Consider the following 21,108-nt stretch of genomic DNA (forward strand, 5'->3'; position numbering starts at 1 on the left):
AGACCCCCATCCCTCCACCGTACACCCCATCGGTTATGGGGCAGACCCCCATCCCTCTGCCCTGCACCCCACTGGTTATGGGGCAGACCCCCTCACCCCACCCTGTGCCCCACTGGTTGTGGGGCCCATCACGCCCCAGGAACAAAGGGCTCGGCCGGCCCCAGCCCCCCCCACCCCCACCCCTCCCGTGCCGGGCGTGGGGCCAAGCGGTGCCGTGGGGAGGTGCCGTGGGGCCGCCCCTCCCGGTTATAAATCCCGTCCGTCCGCCCCGTCCCGCGTCCACCCGGCCAGCTCCAGCCAGCGACACCATGAGCTTCTCCCACCGCAGCACCTACAGCGGCTCCCACCGCGCCACCAGCCACCGCTTCGGCCCCCTGGGCAGCGCGGCCAGTGTCTACGCCGGGGCAGGGGGCTCGGGGTCCCGTATCTCTGTCACCCGCACCACCAGTGTGACCAGTGCTGGGGGTGGCTATGGGGCAGGCTATGGGGCCGGCTATGGGGCTACCACGATGTTGACGGGCTCTGGCGTGGTGGCCAACGAGAAGGAGACGATGCAGGACCTCAATGAGCGCTTGGCCACCTACCTGGAGAAGGTCCGGAGCCTGGAGCAGGACAACCGGCGGCTGGAGGTCCAGATCCGCGAGTTCATGGCCAGCAAAGGTCCCAGCACCCAGGACTGGGGCCACCACTGGGAGGCCATCGAGGACCTGCGGGACAAGGTGGGGGCCTGGCGGGGGGGTAGCCAGTGGCCCCAGGGGTAGTGGCCCCAGGGTGGTGGCCCCAGGGGTGGTGGCCCCAGGGGTGGTGGCCCCAGGATGGTGGTCCCAGGATTGGTGGCCCCAGGGTTGGTGGCCCCAGGGTGGTGGCCCCAGGGTTGGTGGTACCAGGGCTGGTGGTCCCAGAGCTGGTGGTCCCAGGGGTGGTGGCCCCAGAGCTGATGGTCCCAGGGGTGGTGGCAACCAGAGTTGGTGGTCCCAGGGTTGGTGGCCCCAGGGCTGGTGGTCCCAGGGCTGGTGGCCCCATGGCGCTGAGTATTACCCTGGTGGGGCTGGGTGAGCTTTGCACCAGGGTGGGAGGCTCGGTTGAGGTTGGGGGTGTTGTGTATGTGGAGGGGTGTGGGGCTGTGCCCCCCTGGGGGGCTGCACCTCAGGGCGGGGGCCAAAGGGACATGACCAAGGGCACGGGGCAGGGCAGTGTTGGAGCCACCGCAGCCCCCACTCTGCCCCCGCAGCCGGTCACTGAGCCCCAGGGTCCCCCCAACCCACCCGGACACCTGTCGTCCCCCTTTTGCCCCCACCCCATTTTATCACCGCTCTTCCTGGGTGCGGCCCCCCCGGCCCCCCCGCGGGAGCACGGGCAGCTGCCAGGGTGGCACCGGTGACGGTGACGTGGGTGGCGCGGGGGGGGTGGCGGGGGTGGGGGTGGCGCGGGGGGGGTGCCCGCGCCCCGGTGACAGTGTCACGGCCGTGCCCTGTGTCATCCCCCCCCCGTGTCCCCCCCCCAGATTTTCAAGGCGACGGTGGCGAACGCCCGCACGGTGCTGCAGATGGACAACGCGCGGCTGGCGGCCGACGACTTCAGGGTCAAGTGAGGGCCGGGAATGGGGCGGGCATGGGGTGGGCATGGGGTGGGCATGGGGCTGGGAATGGGGCAGGGATGGGGTTGGGAATGGGGCAGGAGTGAGACTGGGAATGGGATTGGGTTGGAGTTGGAATGAGATTGAGATGGGGTGGGAGTGAGACTGGGGGAGGGGATTGGGATGGGGTGGGAATGGGATTGGGATGGGGTGGGAATGGGGTGGGAGTGATACTGGGGGTGGGATTGGGAATGGGGTTGGGATGGGGTGGGAATAGGGTGGGAGTGATACTGGGAATGGGACTGAGATGGAGTGAGAATGGGTTTGGGATGGGGTGGGAATGGGGCCGGAGTGAGACTGGGAATGGGAATGGGATGGAGTGGGAATGGGTTTGGGATGGGATGTGAATGGGATTGGATGGGGTGGGAATGGGGTGGGAGTGAGACTGGGAATGGGTTTGGGATGGGGCTGGGAATGGGGACGAGAACAGAAATGGGAATGGGAATAGGGGAATAGGGGTGGGAATGGGGCTGGGAACAGGAATGGGATTGGGGCCAGGAGTGGGAGTAGGATGGGGATGGGGTGGGAATGGGGATGGGGACAGGGATGAGGATGGGGACAGGGATGATAAGGACAAGAGTGGAAATGGGAGTGGCAGTGGGGACAGGGACAAGGACAGGGAGGGACAGGAGGGACAGGAGCCGGGTAAGAACATCGATGGAGGCAAGGATGGGGGTGAGGGCAGGGATGGGATGGAGCTGATGATGGGGATGGGGGGGATGGGGGGGGGACAGGGGTAGGACACGGGGACAGGGATGAGGATGGGGACAGGGAGAAGGGCAGGGGTGGGGTGGAGGTGGCAGGAGGGACAGGAGTGGGGTAAGAATGTTGATGGAGACCAGGATGGGGGTGAGGACAGGGGTGGGATGGGGATGGGGGTGGGACTGGGGTAGGACCACAGGGATGGGACAGGGTGGGGACAGGCGGTGGCCGTGGCGGGGCCACCCAGCGCGGTGCCGCCAGGTACGAGGCGGAGCTGGCCATCCGGCTCTCAGTGGAGAACGACATCGCGGGGCTGCGCAAGGTCCTGGACGACACCAACATGGCGCGGCTGCAGCTGGAGGGCGAGATCGAGTCCCTCAGGGAGGAGCTCATCTTCATGAAGAAGAACCACGAGGAGGTTGGGATGGCGGGGGGGGGGGGGGGGGGGGGGGGGCTGGGCTGGTGGGGATCCCCCCACTGACGCCAGCCCCCCACTGCCCCCCAGGAGGTGAAGACCCTCCGGGCCCAGGTCTCCGAGTCGGCGCTGACAGTGGAGGTGGACGCGCCCAAGTCGCAGGACCTGGGCAAGGTGATGGCCGAGATCCGGGCGCAGTATGACGCCCTGGCCCAGAAGAACCTGGAGGACCTGGAGAAGCAATGGGGGCGGCAGGTGGGTCCGTGCCCCCCGCCCCAACCCGCGCCGGGGGGCACTCAGTGGTCTTCAGGCAGCTGTGGGGGGGCCCATGGGAGTGTCCTCCCCCGTGAGGAACGTCAAGCCATGGTGGATGGAGTGATCATCTGGGGGTGTTGACAAGGGGGACTGCGATCGGGGGGGGGGTCTGGCATGGGGGTGTTCCCCAAAGGCACCCCATGAGGGGGACAACCTGGGAGTCTCCTGCTCCAACACTGGGGACAGTCACCTGTCCCATAGGGACCCCAAGCTCAGTGGGGACCTTCTCCAGAGGGTCCTGCTCCACCAGTGGGGTCATTCCTGGGGTGACCCCTGTCCCATAGGGACCCCAGGCTCGGTGGGGACCTTCTCCAGGGGGTCCTGCTCCAACGTTGAGGATGTTCTTGGAGGACCCCCATCCTACAGATCCTTGGGGTTGGCACTCCCTGGGGTGGTTTCACCTGCCGTGCCCCCTCCATGGGTTGGGGTGGCCATGGTGGGCCGGGCTGAGGTGCTGACCCCCAAACCCCACTTGTGCGCCCCCCCAGATCACCGAGAGCACCATCGAGATCACACAGAGCACCAAGGACATCGACGCAGCCCGCAGCACTGTGGTGGACCTCCGTCGTTCCGTCCAAACCCTGGAGATCGACCTGGAGTCCCTCCGAAACCAGGTGCCCCCCCGAAACAGCACCCATACCCCACCCCTATGCACCCCTGGGTGGGGGGCGCCGAGCTGCCCTCGGGGGGGGCCTGAACCTGGGGTGATGCTCTGCAGAAGGCCGGCTTGGAGGCCAACCTGGCGGAGGTGGAGACACGCTATGCAGCGCAGCTGGAGCAACTGGGCGCACTGGTGCTGCGCGCCGAGGCGGAGCTGCTGCAGCTGCGGCAGGAGCTGCAGCGCCAGGCGCAGGAGTACCAGGCGCTGCGGGACGTCAAGGGCAAGCTGGAGGACGAGATCGCGACTTACCACCGGCTGCTGGAGGGGGGGGGAGGATTTCAGGTTGAGGGGTGGGGTGGGGGGTGCCGGGGGTGGGGGGGTGCTGGGGCTGGCATGGGGGGATTGGGGTGGGGGCAGCACTGGGGATGAGCTCTGGGTGGTGGGATGTCCCAGCTCCATCCTTCAGGATGCTCCAGGGGTGGCAAAGGGACAGCGGTGACATCCCATGGAGATGATCCCTGGATAATGGGATGTCCAGGTCCCATCCTTTAGGATACCCTGGGGACAGCGGGTGGCATCCAGTGGGGATGAGCCCAGGCTGATGGGATGTCCAGGTCCCATCCTTTGGGATACCCTAGGGACAGCAGTGTCATCCAGTGGGGATGATCCCTGGGTGCTGGGATGTTCCAGGTCCCATATTCAGGATTCTCCAGGGATGGCAAGGGGACAGTGGTGGGGATGAGCCCTGGGTGATGGGATGTCCCAGCTCCATCCTTCAGGACACTCTGGGGACAGCAAGGGGACACTGGTGACGTCCAGTAGGGATGATCCTAGCCTGATGGGATGTCCAGGTCCCATCCTTTAGGATACCCTGGGGATAGCGAGGGGACAGTGGTGGCATCCAGCCAGGATGAGCCCCAACTCCATCCTCCAGGATGCACCAGCTCCGTCACCTCTCGGTCCCTTGGGGTGACACAGGGAAGGGGGGGGACACATCCAACGGGGGCCAGGCATGGGGAGGGGGCACCCTGGGGCACCCCCAGTGCCCTGAGCCACCCCCACGCACCCCGCAGCCTGCAGGACGCCCTGGAGAAGGAGACAACGGCCACCACGCAGCGGAGCACCCAGAGGGTGGCTGACAGCAAGGTGGTGACAGAGACGAGGGAGGTGAAGGTGCGGACATACTGAGCTGGTGCAGAGGGCACCCCAGCACCCGGGGGGGGCCCCACCTCCCCCTTAATAAAATAGCAGTGTGTCCCCCCTCGGGGAGATGTTCAATTCTGGTGTCTTCTTCTGCTGCGGGAGGGGAGCAGGGTTGGGGCTGCAGGAGGTGGTTCGGGGAGAGCTGAGGCCTGGGGGGCAGGGAGCTGGCGGGGGAATGGGGAGACAACAGACAGATGGAGGGACAGATGGGGGGGTGGATGGATGAAGAGATGGATGGATGGATGGGGATGGTTGGATGGATGGATGGATGGGGATGGAGGGATGGATGGATGGACGGATGGATGGATGGATGGGGATGGACGGATGGATGGATGGGTGGATGGGTGGGAGGATGGATGGATGGATGGATGGATGGATGGATGGATGGATGGACGGATGGATGGATGGGTGGGGATGGATGGACGGATGGATGGGTGGATGGACGGATGGACGGATGGATGGATGGGGACGGATGGATGGATGGACGGATGGATGGGGACGGATGGATGGGGACGGATGGATGGATGGATGGGTGGGGATGGATGGATGGATGGATGGGGACAGATGGATGGATGGATGGGGACAGATGGATGGATGGATGGATGGATGGGTGGGGATGGATGGATGGATGGATGGATGGGTGGGTGGGGATGGATGGATGGATGGATGGATGGATGGATGGATGGACGGATGGATGGACGGATGGATGGATGGGTGGATGGATGAAGGGATGAATGGGTGGGTGTATGGACAGACAGACACACCAATGGACAGAGACAGGTGGGTGGGTTAAGGGAGGGATGGACGCACAGTTGGACCGGGGGTGGTGGTGTACAGACAATAGGATGGACAGACAGATGGGGGGAGGAACAGACAGATAGGTGGGTGGGTGGGTGGAGGGATGGGTGGGTGGCTGGCTGGCTGAGGAATCTGTAGGTGGGGGTGGGTGGGGGTGCATGGATGGGTGGGGTTGGGGGGTAGTGGTGTAAGGCAGATGGATGGACAGACAGATTGCCTGGGGGTGCTGGTGCATTGCACACGGGTACTGGTGCAGTGCACAAGGGCGGTGGTGCAGTGCACACGGGTGCTGGTGCAGTGCACACGGGTGCTGGTGCAGTGCACACGGGTACTGGTGCAGTGCACACGGGCGCTGGTGCAGTGCACACGGGTGCTGGTGCAGTGCACACGGGCGCTGGTGCAGTGCACACGGGTACTGGTGCAGTGCACACGGGTGCTGGTGCAGTGCACACGGGTACTGGTGCAGTGCACACGGGTGCTGGTGCAGTGCACAAGGGCGGTGGTGCAGTGCAAAGGGCGCTGGTGCATTGCACACGCGCCGCAGCACCCGGCGCTACCGCCGCGCTCCGCAGGGCCCCCCCGGACGATCGCGGCGCGGGCGGCGCCGGCAAGCGCAGAATCAGCCGCGCCCCGGCCGGCCCCGCCCCGGGGGAGGGGGCGGAGCGCTGGCGGTCACGTGACGGCGCCATCCGGGTCCTTTGCCTTCTCTGCCTCTTCCCAACATGGCGGCCTCAGGTGAGCGCGGCGCGGCGGCGGCGGGGCCCGGCGGGTTCTGCGGGGCGCGGCCGGGACCGACGGGCCCCCCTGACCGCGCCGCCCGCTGCCGCTGCCGGGGGGGGCCGTGGGGCCGGGGGGGGCCGGCGGGGCGGAGCTGAGGCGGGGGGGCAGCTGCGGCGAACCAATTCCCCCCCCCCCCCGCCGCGTTCCCTCAGGGCCGCGGCCGCCCGCCCCCGCCCCCCCCCCCCACCGCTGTGGCTTCCCATTGGTGGGGGGGCGCACGGCGGCGGTGATTGACAGGCGACGCGGGGGGGGCCGGGCGGCAGCGGCAAGCGCGGCACTGCGCAGGCGCGGGGGGGGGGGGGGGGCAGGGCAGGGCGGTACCCACGTGGGGGCGCGGCGCGCACGCGGTCGGGCACCCGGTAACGGGGGAGGAGGGGGCCGGGACCGGAGAACCCCCCCTTGTGAGCCCACCCCCTCGGCCCCCCCCACCCGTAGCAGTGCGATACCCTTGGGTCTTCTTGGGGGGGGGGGGCGGCTGCAGAGCCACCGTGTGTGTGTCCCCGGGCCCGGTGTCCTTGTGTCGCGTCCCCCGCCCCGGGCCCGGTGCCCCATGTGCCCCCCGCCCCAGCCCGGTGTTCCTGTGTCATGTGTGACCCCCCCCCTTCCAGGCCCGGTGTCCTTGTGTCATGTCCTGTCCCCCCCCCAGCCCGATGTCCCTGTGTGTCTTGTGTCCCCGTCCCCCCCCCAGCCCGGTGTCCCTGTGCCGTGTCACCCCCTCGGCCCTGGTGTCCCTGTGTGTCATGTCCCCCCCAGCCTGGTGTGGCCCCCACCCCCCCGTGGGTCTCTGTGAGATGGTGGCTGGGCAGCGCTCAGTGCCACCACCAAAGGGGCTCCTTCCCTTGCCCCCTCCCCCCGTGCCATTTGCCCCCCAGATCCTCCCCCCCTCCCACTGGCCAGTCCACCCCACCATGAGGGACCCCCCCAAAAAAAACCCATCAGCCCCCAGAGCCCCACGCTCCTCCAGCTGCCAGCGCCATTTGGAGCCTGGCAGGGCCAGGGGGGGAAATGCCAAAATTATTCATTTCCCCCCCCAAAAAATGAGCGGTTTCCCGGTGAGGCTCCAGCACAGGGGAGGCCTTAACCTGGGGGGGGGCTCCCGGGGGGCTCGGGTGCCCACAAGCCCCATTCTGCCCGGCAGTGGGAGCGCCAACACTGAGCCCCTTCCGTAGCGCAGGGTGGGTGTCACTGCCCGTATCGCACCCCCAGCAGCACCCGGGGGACCCAGCCGGGGTGGGGGGCACCCCTGAGCTGGGGGGGGCTGTGGGCGCAGGTCGCGGACGCAGGGCTCTGCACACCCCGTTGGGTGTCAGTAACAGGCTCAGGGCTCCGTGACAGGGTTAAAACCAGCAGGCAGGGGGTAGGCTTGCCCGGCTGGGGGGTTCCCCCCTCCCCAAGCACGGTGCCTGTAGGCCCAGTGATGCCGTTACCCTGCGACAGGAGCTGCTTGGCTCCGCCAGGCCCCGCTGGGGACCCGGTGGCCATTCGAGGTGTCCGGGGCCAGCCCAGTGCGCTGGTTTCGGAGGCTGGTGGCCCTTGGGAGCGGAGCCAGTGCCGTTTGGGAAGGAGGAGGGCAAACTGTGCTGCCTGGCCCCCCGTTCCTGGGGAATGGCCCTCATCTCCGGCAGAAGAGGGTTCCTCCATTTTTTCCAGGCAGTCGCCACTGCCGTCCCGATGTTTTTATCCAGGACCGACGTCATCTTTCCATGAGTTTCCCCTTGGCAAACGGAGCTTGGGCTGTTCCAGAGGGCTGGCTGGATTCGCGGCTTCTGGCCTTTGCCGAGGGCTGGATGGAGAGCAGCTTCCTGGCCCGAAAACCAGGGGCAAAATCTGAGGGGGCCCAGAGATGGTTGCAGCAGGCGGTAGAAGCCCAGGGGGGCTCCCAGGGGTCGGTGAGGACCCCGAGCAGCACCTGTATCTCATCACCCCCCAGATCCAGCCGCTAATGGGAGGCTGCGGGTGTCAGCCCCTGCGGTCAGGTGTTTCTCACCCCGCTCTGAGCACTCTGCCAGGTGTTGTGTGGCTCTCGGGGGGTGAGAGGTGGGTTTCGCTGGGCCACCCCCTGCGGGGGTCTGCCTGTGTGCTTGGGCTCCTGGGGGAAGTGTTTCCAGTCGCCCGAAGTCCCAAAGCCAAGGCTGTGATTCCCGCGGGACTGAGAAGCAGCTTAAGATGCAAGAAGACGACCAAGCCCTGCCAAGGTTTTCTCTGGAGCGCGACGGGGTCCTGTGATGAGAGCACAAGCCCCTACCTGAAGGGCTGGTGGCTGGAGCCGGGGGGAGCTGCCATGTGTTTCCCCATCACTGCCGGTGCTGTGCCATGTCCCTCGGCTGTTGTGGCTTTACCGAAGCTGCCCGGAGCGGAGCCGTGAGCTGGAGCGTGGCTGGAAGACCCGAGCAGGCCTGGAGATGCTGGCACGGAGCGGTGGCTGCCTGCGGAGGCTTTGGGCTCCAGGAGACGATGCCGGGGGGACCCAAGCCCGGGGATTTATGTGTGGTGGCTAAAAACGGGTCCAAACTGCCACTGAGTTTCTTTTCTGCCCTGGTTCTCCTGCGACTGGTGTGGGTACAGCCCAGGCTGCTCCAAACAGAAACCTTTGGGATTCCTGGTGGGGACGAGGCAGGGGAGGACAGAATGGCACTGGGAAAGGTGCTGGGCCATGGAGCTGGCGCAGCTGCAGGGGGAAGGATCGTTTGTAGGCTCAGCTTTTCTCTCCAGCCCTTCTGGGTCTTAATGGATGTTGGGAATGGAGAACTGGCAAGCGTCAGAGAACAGGAGCTCCCTGATGGCACCTGGGAGCTTCCAGCGTCGTTGGAGATGCTGGGAGCATGTTCAGGAGGGCAGGATGGCTCTGTCTTCCCAGCATCTGGCTGAAGGAGCAGGATACAGCTTCACACTGCCCTAAAAATCCCAGACTCGCAAAGGGGAAGAGCAAGGGCAACAGAAAACCAGGATCTGGGGGGCCAGGAGGCAGGATGGGGGGCCAGTGTTGCACACAGGCAGTTGATCCATCCATGCCTGGAGCCTCCCACCATCTGGCTTCCCTGCTGGAAGATGCTGGTGGTGGTTATATCGGTGCCGGTGCAGGGATTTCTGCGGAAGAAACCATTTTAAGCGCCATTCGGTGAGCAGTCCCTCGGCTCTGAGCAACAGCAGGCGAGCTTTGGCTAATTAGAGAAGGCGAACGAGTAGCCTGCAAAAGTCCTGCATCTGTCATTTTTTATCTTCGTTAAGGCTGCTGTGACCCTTCACCCATTAATTATCGTGCTCCCCAGCCAGGAGCCTGGTAAGACATTATCTGCGTGAAGTCCAGTAATCCCAAAGTTTATTATTTCTTCTTACCAAAGATAAGAGCGCGTGTTTTCAAAAGCAATGGCTGCTTTTGCGTGGCTCTGGCTGCCATACCTTTCAAAACAGCCCGGCTTTTCTTTCCTTTGGGAGGTTGGAGCTCCAAGCGCCGCTGAAAAGCGCTGTGGAGGGGTGTCCGGAGTCACCGGGGGTGTCTGAGCCCTCCATGCTCTGCCCAGAAGTGGTGGTGGAGGTGGTGGTGGTGCAGGTGGAGGTGGTGGTGGTGCAGGTGGAGGTGGTGGTGGTGCAGGTGGAGGTGGTGGTGGTGCAGGTGGAGGTGGTGGTGGTGCAGGTGGAGGTGGTGGTGGTCCCTGCTCCGGCCATGGGTGCCGCAGGGGGGCAGCAATTCCTTCCGCAAGGTTAAAAAAAAAAAAACAAAACCCAAAAACTGCTGAATTCTGCAAACTGCATCATAACCCGGCTTCCTAAAAATAGCCCGGCTTCCCCGGCAGTGCTGGGAGGTGCCGGGGACCGTCACGGCGCACAGCTTCGTCAGGAGGCGACAAAAAGCCTCGGCGGATAAACATTGTGGCCGCTCGTGGCTCCAGTGGAGCAAAAAAAAAAATAATTCCCAAGCTGGAGAAGTTGGGAGGTTTGTTAAGATGTTGGTGAGGCCGGCTCCGGAGGAGGCGGAGGGGTCCCAGCGGCCGTGGCATCGCCGTGCCGTGCTCCGCCGCATCTCTTGCTTGTGGCCTGGGTGGAAGTGGTGTGGCTTCTCTCTCCTCCCCAAAACCAAACAGCCCCGAGGATGTTTGTGGGTACGGCTGACCCCCGAAATGTGGGGTGTGACTGTGCTTGGGGTGATGGCAGCCTGGATTCTCGGCTGAGTGGAATCGGAGGCTGTTGTCCCTTTGGAAATAGGAAATAAACGGGGATGGGGTGGCCGGCGCCTGCGTCTCCGTGGCTGGTGTTGCGTCTCGGGCGCCCCGGCTGCTCCTCCTTCCCCACCCTGCGCAAAGCAGGCCCCGGCCACACTCACCCCTGTCCTCTCTCTCTCCCCACCAGCTAAGAAGAAGAACAAGAAGGGCAAGACCCTCACCCTGACGGACTTTCTAGCAGAGGATGGTGGCGGCGGCGGGGGCCCAACCTACATCCCCAAACCCGTCAGCTGGGCCGACGAGACAGACGACCTGGAAGGAGACGGTACTGTCACTGCCCGGCTCCCAGACCAGTAAACACCAGTACCAGGGGTGTGAGGGGTGCAGAGGCGGGTTGTCCACAGATCCTTCCCCTTCTTGCACCGCTGCAGGGGGGGAAGAACCGTGTGGGAAGTGTTGGAAGCCACCGGCTCTGGGTTTGACTGTACCCTCGAACAGCTGGTGACCTGGAACAACATACACAGACATTGCAAAATTTGCTGGTTGTTTCTTTTCGGGGGGGTAATTAAGCTCGGTGAGCAAACCAAGATCTCATTAGGACTGAGGCTCTTGGTCTGGTGAAGGGGAGGGAGATTTGCACCCACATGGGGAACAGAAATGGGATAAAGAGCTTTTTGTTGGCGTAACTGGCAGAACCAGAGTGGGGAAGACGGAGGGTGGGCAGATTCACCAAAGCCCAGGAGTTTTACCGGTGAGTGCAGTGACCTCCAGCTCGGCAGTGTCAAGGAATTTTCTTTCTGAGAACATTAATAATCGAGCCGTGGTATTTTTCCACGAGACGGGCTGTAATTCAAACAGGAATTAATCCCGGGAAGGCTTAAATGCTTTATTAAATGGGTCGCGGGACTAAACGACCGCTCTCCCGTGCCGTTTTAGCCTGCCTGGGTTCCTCCTGGGGGCTGCTGGTGCCCCTGGGGCAGCTTGTGTCGCGCTGGCTCCGGCAGCTCAGCTGAACGAATTTCAGGGATTTAACGTGCAGCTCCTCGGCTGTAATGCCGCCGGGGGGATGGCGCTGCCAGTAACCAGTCTTGAGTTGGGTGGGTTTTTTGTGATTTGCCAAATTTCTCTCTTTAGTTTCTACCACTTGGCACAGTAACGATGACGACGTGTACCGGGCCCCTCCGATCGACCGCTCCATCCTGCCCACCGCCCCGCGGGCTGCTCGGGAACCCAACATAGACAGAAGCCGCCTCCCGAAATCCCCCCCCCTACACTGCCTTTCTGGGAAACCTGCCCTATGACGTGACGGAAGAATCTATCAAGGACTTCTTCAGAGGACTCAACGTGAGTAGCGGCTCGGAGCCCGGCCTGGGCACGGGGCAGGGTGATGCTGGGGGTACCGTGGGCTGCAAATGCCGTGAATTTGGATGCTGCAATCCCCGTTTGCCCTCCGCCGGCTCTGTGTGTTGGTTCCTGCTTGGCTGTGGGTTGGCCAAGGCAGTTCCCGGCTCCTGCAGGTATGTCTGCCCGGAGCTGGCTGCGAGGGGCGGCTGCCAGACGGCCGTGGCTGTCGGATTGCTTGATCTCAGGTGAGTCACTTGGCTACCAGCAAGCAAACGGCTGTTCCCGCTGTTTCAGCCACGGTGGTGACGGAGCGCGAACCCTTCTGAAGCAGGCAGATGGTGTTTCTCCTGTGGAACCGAGTAAAGAGAGGAGCCTGGGCCGGCTCTTGGCGTGATTTTGGGTGCACAACTGGTGCCAAACACCCACCCGGCTGCTCACTTGCTCCCCCTCAGCGGGACAGGGAGTGGAAATAGGATGAGAAAGTTTGTGCGTTGCGATAAAGGCAGGGAGATGGCTTACCAATTAGTACAGCAAATTAGACTCGGTTTGGGGAAAACTAAATTTATTACCACTTAAAATAGACTTGTCGTTACCTGCTCCAGCACCTGGAGCACTGACAGCAACGAACTTGGCCTGCCTTCTGCTGCTTCTCACTCTTTTTTCTTCTCCTCCTCTTCTGCCTGTGGCATTTTCAGTCCTTTCTTAAATACAATTTCACAGAGGCTGATGGGCTCCGCTTGGACCTGAGCTGGGTCCGGCCCTCTTGAGGGGTTTCCCAGCTGGGGCTCACCTGGGACAGGTCCTGCCCCACGGCTGAGAGCGGGAGAGGCTCCCAGGGAGCCCGTGACTGCTACAGTGGCATTATCTTTTCCCAGCTTTAAGAACATTGGCGCCCGTGGGTTTTTCAGGGAGGGCAAAGGTGGGACATCAAGCCGCGATGGGAAGTGGCTGCTTCCCTCCCGGAAGGTCGGCCTGGGAAATGCAGCTGGAGTCCGGCATTCCCCACGCGGTGGCGAGCCCTGCTGATGGCAGCAGATCGCTCCCCGCGGGCAGAGTCAACGTATGCTTACCGTGATTTTTTATTTTCAGTTTTTTTTTCTAACCTCTGGCGCCTGCTGAGGCAGCATCCACTCCTCCTCAGAGAGTAACGGTGTGGGGGAGGAGGAGGAGGAGGGAGCTGAGAGGCTGAAGCCTCGGCCAGGTCTAGGCAGAGGGGTCAGTGCTACACGGGAGAGTAAGAAGCAAAGCCCAGGGTTGGTCCTCACTGTTCTAGAAGTTACTCGCTCTGCATCCGTCGCTTGTTCTCCCTTCCCAGCCTCTCCCGGCGCTGGCTGGAGCAGTGGCCCCTCGCGCCCGGCTCGTCTGAAGGCAGCTTGTGCCTTCCCTTTGCCTCCACGGCTCCTGCCACTTCCCCTGAGTGACCTGGGGGGCCGCCACGCTTGGGGAGCCTCAGTCCAGCGAGGAGGGGTTGTAGAAGGCGTTAGTGCAGCGGGACGGGACGTCTGATGGGGCCTGCGGGCGGTGCTGAGGGCTTGGAGCGTGACCGGAGGCGTACGTGTGGCATGCGACATAAAGCTAGCGGAGCCCGAGGGCTCGTGTGGAACCCAGGGTCTCGGTTGAACAGTCCGGAGCTGGGTTTCACCAGGGTTTTTCTGCGGAGCCTGGGATGAGCTGGGGATGCAAAGGGGTGGCTGGGGCTGGCTGGGGGAGCCCACAGCCGTGGGGCTGGAGCTTTGGCTGGGGCGCAGAGCGGCCGCCGCAGAGCAGAGCTCTCCTGGCCCTTCCATCCGTTCCCGCTGCAGATCTGCAGCTGGAAGCCTCTTGCTTTAGCCCGATTCCTCCTTCCAGACAAGTGTCGGAGGCAGTTGTGTGGGGAACCTGTGGTGTGCTTGGAGGGGGAGTTGCACCCTCCTCTTCCCCGCTCATCACTGAGAGGATTTATTCAGTTCCTGGGTGGCCACGAGCTGCATTGTTGAGAGAACACGGTCCTCGCCTGTCATATTAACAAGCTGGAGCAAGGACCCTGACGAGCTCTCCTCTTCTCTCTGGCTGCAGATCAGTGCTGTGCGTTTGCCGCGGGAGCCTACCAATCCGGAGAGGTTGAAAGGTTTTGGTTATGCTGAGTTTGAAGACATAGACTCCTTGTTCCAGGCCCTGAGCCTCAACGAAGAGGTGAGTCCGACCCCTGACGGAGCAGGGCTGGTAGGTACGAGTCCCCGTGTGCCCCCAGCTCGGACCAGGCACGTTCCTGTGCGGCCCTGGGTGCTGGAGATGCGTTAAGAAGTGTCATCTTGTAGAGTGATGGCTGTCCCTGCTTGAGAAAGGCTTAAATGGGGAAGAAAGGTGTATTTTTAGGGCATCGGGGCTGCGGGAGGAGCCCGGTGTTGTATAAGCCGCCTGTTCTGTGTTCGGGTGTCGTCCCGGGATCCGCTCTTTCACCCCTCCGCGTGTCTCGGGGCTGCAGGGCTGATCTCTCCCTGTTGTTCCAGTCTCTAGGGAACAGAAGAATACGAGTGGATGTTGCTGATCAAGCTCAGGATAAAGGCGAGTATCCTGCTGGCTCGTGACCTTGGCTTCACGTCGGCCGGCCTGGTAGCTGCATTGCGTGCCGGGCTGGTGATCGGCCCCGGCAATGGAGGGGCAAATCGCTGTTGTCACGACGCAGACGGCGGGTCTGAGCCCTGCTCCAGGCTCAGGCTTGGCTCCTGCCTGCGTGGCTGGAGGGCCCCGCTGGGGTGTTTTGCCTGCCAGCACTTATCTATAACACTGTGTTGGTTCCTCCCACACCCCTGCTGTCCCTATCACGCTAATTGCCTCAGCCGAGGGCTTTCCAACGTTCCTGCTGATAGAGCGCAGTGAGCTGGGAGAGGCTGGGCCAGGCTCGTGCTCCGTTCGCCGCCAGCAGCTGCTCCCATCCCCATGAGCTGAAATTTCCTTCCCTTCCCCGGCAGATCGGGACGATCGCTGCTTTGGCAGAGATCGGGATCGCTTCCGTGACTCGGAGAGGTTTGAGAGTGACTGGAGGGCCCGTCCTGCCACCACGGATAGCTTTGATGATTACCCACCCCGCAGGGGCGATGACAGCTTTGGAGACAGTGAGTTGGCAGAAACATACGTGTTGCTTCCGTTGCCGTCAAATGGTGGCTGAGGGGATCGGAGCGAGACGCAGGAGTCGGGCTGGGGCTTCCCTCCGCCTCTGCCTGGCAAGCAGGTTTCCTGCAGGACTGGGGGTGGCTTCCCTACGTCTGTAGCCCGGAGCTGAATCTGCTGCATCTTCCCATACGGAAAGTTCTTCCTCCTTTCTGCTGTTTCCCCTGAAAATCTGCGTTACCTTGATATCTGGGTGTGCTCTGTCTGCGACGGGACGCTGGCAGCGCGGCCACCCGAGCTCTGCCCAGCCAGGTGGTTCTGAGGGCGAGTGCGTTGGTGCCGTCTCCCACCTGGAGAACGGTAGCGGGATTTTCCTGCTTAGTTATGGGATTTGTGACCGTCACGGTAACAAGTGCAGGAAAACCCTTGCCAGCCTCCGTCACCTGAGCGTTCAGAGCAAACCAAGGTGCCTCACTCACGCGGGACCCCCCTTCTCCCACCTCCAGGGTATCGGGATCGCTACGACGATCGGTATCGCAATGGTCCGCGGAGGGATATGGACCGTGGCTTTGGGGGCAGGGATCGCTACGATGACCGCAGCAGGGACTACGACCGAGGTAGGGCATTCCCGAAGGATTGCCAGGCCGGCAGGGTGTTGGTGAGGCTCTGCCACGGCGGACGAGCTGCCCAGTGCGGCCCTGCTCCCCCCAGTAACTGGGGAAGGGGTGCGGGAGATGAGCTGTGGCTTTTCCTCTCCGGCCAGCTTTACTCCCCAGCCTTGCTCTGGTCGTTCCCGGAGCCTGGCTCTGGCCCGGATTTGGAGGCTGTTGCGTGGAAGACGCTGTCCTGCAGGAAGGCTGGCTGGGGGAGAGCAGCACTCACCGGGAGGGGGTTCCTTTCCTCCCGCAGGCTACGATTCCAGGATAGGCAGCGGCAGGAGGGCCTTTGGCAGTGGGTATCGCCGGGATGACGACTACCGAGGGTGCAGTGACCGCTATGAAGACCGCTATGACCGTCGGGATGACCGGATGGATAGGTGGAACTCCCGGGATGATTACGGCCGGGATGATTTCCGCCGTGACGACGAGGTTAATGGCTTTCTTGGGGTGGGGGTGGGGTCTGACCACCCGTGGCTCAGCTGAGAGCGGCTCAGGGTGGGGGCTTCATGCTTACTGGGGGTGTCTTGGCTCCTGCCCAGGTCCCACCCAGAGGCCGAAGCTGAACCTGAAGCCCAGGAGTGCGCCCAAGGAGGAGGAGACCTCCGTGGCCCCTGCGCCCCAGTCCAGCCGGGCTGCCTCCATCTTTGGGGGGGCCAAGCCGGTGGACACGGCCGCCAGGGAGCGGGAGGTGGAGGAGCGGCTACAGAAGGAGCAAGAGAAGCTGCAACGCCAGCTGGAGGATGATAAGAGGATAGAAAGACGACCCCGAGAGAGGTGTGCTGCAGCGGGAGGGGCCTGGGGCAGGGGCTTCTGGCTGCCTTGTGTGAGCTGTCGGGTGTAAAACTCACCCAGTTCCACCCGGGGGGTGTCCAGGTGGCAGTGGGGTTCCTTGGAGCACAGCATCTCCCCTGTGGTGGCCACCTCCTTCCCCTGACCCATTCCCCTCGGTAGCGGTGCCGATGATGCTCCTCGGCGCGCTCTAAACCCGCTCGCCGCTCCTCTCCCTCCCCACGTTGCGGCCCCCGAGCTCAGCCCCTCTTGCCCCTGGCACAGGCATCCCAGCTGGCGAAGCGAAGAGAACCAGGAGCGATCGCGGACAGGGAGTGAGTCCTCGCAGACCGGCAACTCGGGGCCCCCCGGCACCTCCGTGGGAACTGGCCCGACGGGCAGGAGTGAGTGCAGAGCTGGGTGGCCCCCAGCATGTCCCTTGTCACCCCTCTTGTGGCTTCGCGCACGACCCTCCGTTTGTGTTTGTCACCCCTGCAGCCACACGAAGGAGGGAGAGCGAGAAGTCTTTGGAGAACGAGGCGTTCACCAAGGAGGATGATGCCCCTTCTCCCACCTCCAAGCCGAAGGAAGAGAAGCAGCCCCTGAAGGTGATGCCGGCGCCGCCGCCCAAGGAGAACGCCTGGGTGAAGCGGAGCAGCACAACCCCTGCCCGCCCAGAGCTCGGACTCGGAGCAGCACTCTCCTACGAGGTTGGCACCGCAGGGGGACACGTCCTGGGCCGTGACCCCCAGGGTTTCCCCTGTGCCGCTGGTCTCTCCAGATATTCCAGTGGTGGCCCAAGGATCCCGTCTCCCCGCTCCCTAAACGCCGCTTCCTGCTCTCGCCTGTGGCGTCGGCGTCTCCTTCTCACCATCCTGATGTTGTTGGTCTTTCTTCCCCTCCAGCGGCAGCCAGACGGCACCGAGCCTGCCCGTGGAGAACGGGGCACCCCCGAAGAACGCCCACAGGAAAGGTGAGGGGGGCTTGGCCCACCTGGCTCTGCCACAGCCGGGTTGCGACTCATCCTTGCCCCCGTGGCAGGGAAGGGTGCGGACCCCCGCAAGCCCCCGGTTGTGGTGGGTGGTGGCCACGGGCTCGCAGTGAGACCTCGTGGCCTTCTCTTCCCTGCAGGAGATGAGAACAAACCGGACGGGGGCCGGGAGAGTGGCTCCAAGGTCCGAAGCGGGAGCTCCAGCCGTGGCCCGGGAGATTCAGACAGGTGGGTGACCCTGGGCCCTCCCTGCAGCACCCCCGGCTCAGGGATCGGGATGGGGGTCCCAGTCCTGGCTCAGGGATCGGGCATGGGGGGTCCCGGTCCTGGCTCGGGAATCGGGATGGGGGTCCCGGCCCCAAGCCCACGGGCCGCTGGTTCCAGCAGGAAAGAGAGCAGAAAGGATCACGACTCCCGACCTGCATCTGAGCCAAAGAAACTCGACGAGAACCCGCCCTCCGTAAGCACCTTTCTGGGGGGTGGGGGGCACCCCCAGGACCCAGGGGGCACATGGTGGGGGGGAGAGCCCTGGCTCCAACTCCCAGTGGTGCCGTGACACCCCTTCCTCCCCTCGGATTGGGGATTTGGGATTTTTTTAGCTGGTTTGGGGGGGGCGGTATTTTTCTCCGTGCGACAGAGGCAGCCGCCCTTTTGCGTGGAGCCGGAGCCACTTGGCTGGTGTGTAAGGAATGTCCCCCCCTCCCCCCCGCAGTTCAGCCACGCCAGCAAGTACGCGGCGCTGTCAGTAGATGGCGAAGATGATGGTGATGATGAAGAATGCGCCGAATAAAAAATCCTCCTCCAGGGCCCTCGCGCCATCTCCCCACCAGCCGCCACCCTGGGATCGCTTGGAGAGTTAAAAACCAAACCTCTATCCAGACAAGACAGAAATAAAACCTAAAACTCAACAGCTCCTGGAGACCTTTCTTAAACTTTTTAAATCAAAACAAAAACCCAACACAAATTAAAAAAAAAAAAAAAAAACCAAAACAAAAAAAAAAAAACAACAAAAAAAAAAGACCACAAAAACACCCACCCCCGAGCGAGGACCCCCACCTCTTGCATGTGCTGCAGCCGCGACGGCGTCGAGCGCATCGGAGCCGCCTCCGCAGGGAGGAGTGAGAGGAGCAGGTTGGTGCTTCCCAAGGGACCCAGGGTCCCCCCTGGGATGGAGGGGGGGGCGCGGGGCGCTGTGGGGAGCGGGGGGGCTGAGGAGGAAGAGCTGGCCTTCCTCCCGCCTCCTCCCCAGCCTAAACTTGGTGTTGCGCGATGCTGCTGTCAATAAAAGATCAGCGTGAAGGGGGGGGAACGCTGGAGCCCCTCGGATGGGTTTGGGGGGGATGGGGGGGGGTGAGCCCGGCTCCCAAGGGTGGGCTGCACACCCCTCCCTCCATCCCTCCAGCACCCCCAGCCAGGTCCTGGAAGGTGTTGGCATCCCCTGGGCACCTTCCTCCTCTGGCACGGGTGCCCGCCCCCCCCCCCCCAGTTCACCCCACACCTGCCTCCCCGTGTCCCCCCTGTTTTGGGTGGGTGGTGGGCTCAACACCTTCACAGTGACGCACGGTGGGGGGGTCCCCAAACCCACCCGCTTTCCCTAGCACATCCCCCCCCCCTTTTATTTGGGGAGCAGAGGGGGGCAATGCTGGGACCCCCCGGCTGGGCATGGGACCCCCTCCCCAGGCCACCTCCTTCCCCTGCACCCCCAAAGAAGAGAAACCTGTAAAAATTTGTACAAAATCTATAAAAATGTGTCGTCGTGGGCAATGAGGGCCTCTCTGGCTTGGGGCTTCCCCAGCCCCCCCCCCCCCCACGCGTTCTGGGTTTGGTTTTTTTCGTTTCCCCTCCAATAAAATGAATCTTTTAACGAACCCTTTCAGGGCCCGATCCTTTCAGCCCCTCCCAGAGGGGTGCAGGGGGCTCGGCCAGGGCTGTGGGACCCCCCATGGCTTCTGTGCGGTCCCCGCTCGGTGCCACCCCCCCAATGCCACCCTGGGACCTCCCAAAGCTGGGTCAGGGGGTGAAGCGGAGGCAGGACCCCCGCTTCCTCCACCCGTCCTTCATCTTCTTCCTCCCGTCTTTCCTCCGTCCTCTTCATCCATCCTTCTTCCCTCTGTCCTCCATCCTTCCTCTTCCTCCCTCCCTCCGTCCTTTTCCTCCTTCTCTTACTCCATCCCTGTGTCCTTCTTCCATCCTCCTCTTCTTCCTTGCTCCATCTGACCTTCATCTTTCTCCTCCTCCTCTTCTTCCATCCTCCTCTTCCCCTGTCCTTCCTCCCTCCATCCTTTTCCTCCTCCTCTTCCTCCATCCCTCTGTCCTTTCTCCATCCCTGTGTCCTTCCATCCTCCTCCTCTTCCTTGCTCCCCCTGTCCTTCCTCCTTCCTTCTCCTCCTTTTTCCATCCTCATCCTTATCCTCCATCCTTTTCCTCCCCCTGTCCTTCCTCCTCCTCCTCCTCCTCCCTCCCACGGCCCCTCCAGGGTGCTCCACACCATCTCCCACCCCGCCGCCAGCGACGCCCCTACCCGGGGGTCCTGGCCCCCCCCGGCTCCCCTGGGCCAGGCCCACCTGGTAACGAGCCTAATTGAAGCTTAACTAGCCGGGGCAGGGGAGGGGGCCGCTAATTGCCACCGCTAATTGCCACCGCTAATTGCCGCCGCTCAGCGCGTCGCAGCCACGGGGGCGACTTCACCCCCGCAGTCTCCCTCGTCCCGGCGCCGTTCCCGGCTGGGAATCCCGGGGATCCCGCCCCCCCCCCCAGCCTCGGGGACACCCCCCCTCCCCCCGGGGCCTACAGAAAGGCCCCCGCCCCCCCCCCCGGAGCCCGACCCCACAATGGGGGCTCTGTCCCTCTGTCCCCGCTTGGCCGCCGGCGGCGCTGCGGGTGCCAAGTCTGGCCGGGCCCCCCAGCGGGGGGGCAGGGGGGCTCCGGGGGCCCCCCAAGGGCCACAGCTCCCTCCTGGAGTGGGACCGGGGGTCCCCTGCACCCCGACATCCCTGGGGGCCTCTGGGTATCGGGCTCCCGGCGCTGGGGGGGGGGGGCTCGGAGCCCCCCGCCTTGGGACCGCGGGTGCCCCCCCCCCCCCAGCCCCTGGCGCAGCCGCAGGGGGGGCTGCCTCCCCCCGCCCCCCCCGAGGGGGCGTTGACCCGGTGTGGGACGCGGCCACCGACCTGCTCTGCGCCACCCACCCGTGTCCCCGTGCTGGCACCCACCCGGGGGCACCCACCCACCCATCTCATCATTTTGGGGACCCCCATCCCTCCCCAGGTACCATTTGGGGCCCGGTCTGTCCCCGGAGGGGGGCCCACAGCACCCTATGTCCCCATTTAGGGGGCACAGTGCTCCTGCAGGACACCACCACCCCCGTCCCCCCCCCAGAAGCACGCTGACCCCAACCCCGTCCCCATCACGCCGGTATTGTCCCGCCCGCGGTGACGGTGGCCGTGCCCTGTCGGGGGGCGGGGGGGGGAGGAGGAGAGAGAGAGGAGGAGGAGGAGGGGATGGGGAAGGGGGAAGGGGGAAGGGGGAGGCAGCGGCCGCCACTCTGGGGCCGGGAGCGCCGCGGGGGGGTCCCAGCACCATGAAGGTATGGGGGGGGATGGGGGGGGGAGGGTGATTTTTGGGGGTGTTTTCCAAGTGGAAACTGAGG

The 21,108-nt window shown here is 63.9% G+C and overlaps 2 protein-coding genes and 1 long non-coding RNA gene across 3 annotated transcripts; all 3 read left to right on the top strand.

The window, feature by feature from the left end:
* Positions 1 to 257: 257 nt before the first annotated feature.
* Positions 258 to 4,947, top strand: KRT18 (keratin 18). The gene is given in 8 exon segments (XM_037411751.1): positions 258 to 719; positions 1,505 to 1,587; positions 2,600 to 2,756; positions 2,844 to 3,008; positions 3,557 to 3,682; positions 3,787 to 3,993; positions 3,995 to 4,011; positions 4,743 to 4,947. Coding segments are annotated over 8 exon segments (1,281 nt in total). The 5' UTR covers positions 258 to 308; the 3' UTR covers positions 4,858 to 4,947.
* A 1,367-nt stretch (positions 4,948 to 6,314) lies between these two features.
* EIF4B (eukaryotic translation initiation factor 4B) lies at positions 6,315 to 18,374 on the top strand. Its single transcript, XM_037411791.1, is given in 18 exon segments — positions 6,315 to 6,405; positions 10,798 to 10,935; positions 11,745 to 11,872; positions 11,874 to 11,954; positions 14,010 to 14,126; positions 14,444 to 14,498; positions 14,906 to 15,049; positions 15,551 to 15,661; positions 15,954 to 16,132; position 16,198; positions 16,243 to 16,477; positions 16,757 to 16,875; positions 16,970 to 17,144; positions 17,146 to 17,181; positions 17,377 to 17,444; positions 17,603 to 17,690; positions 17,850 to 17,922; positions 18,175 to 18,374. Coding segments are annotated over 18 exon segments (1,839 nt in total). The 5' UTR covers positions 6,315 to 6,392; the 3' UTR covers positions 18,253 to 18,374.
* Positions 6,738 to 10,156, top strand: LOC119159190. The gene is made up of 2 exons (XR_005108046.1): positions 6,738 to 9,985; positions 10,085 to 10,156. It is a non-coding gene; the product is annotated as an uncharacterized LOC119159190 (long non-coding RNA).
* Positions 18,375 to 21,108: the final 2,734 nt, after the last annotated feature.

Source organism: Falco rusticolus, chromosome 19, assembly GCF_015220075.1.
Source record: "Falco rusticolus isolate bFalRus1 chromosome 19, bFalRus1.pri, whole genome shotgun sequence".
Lineage (NCBI taxonomy): Eukaryota > Metazoa > Chordata > Aves > Falconiformes > Falconidae > Falco > Falco rusticolus.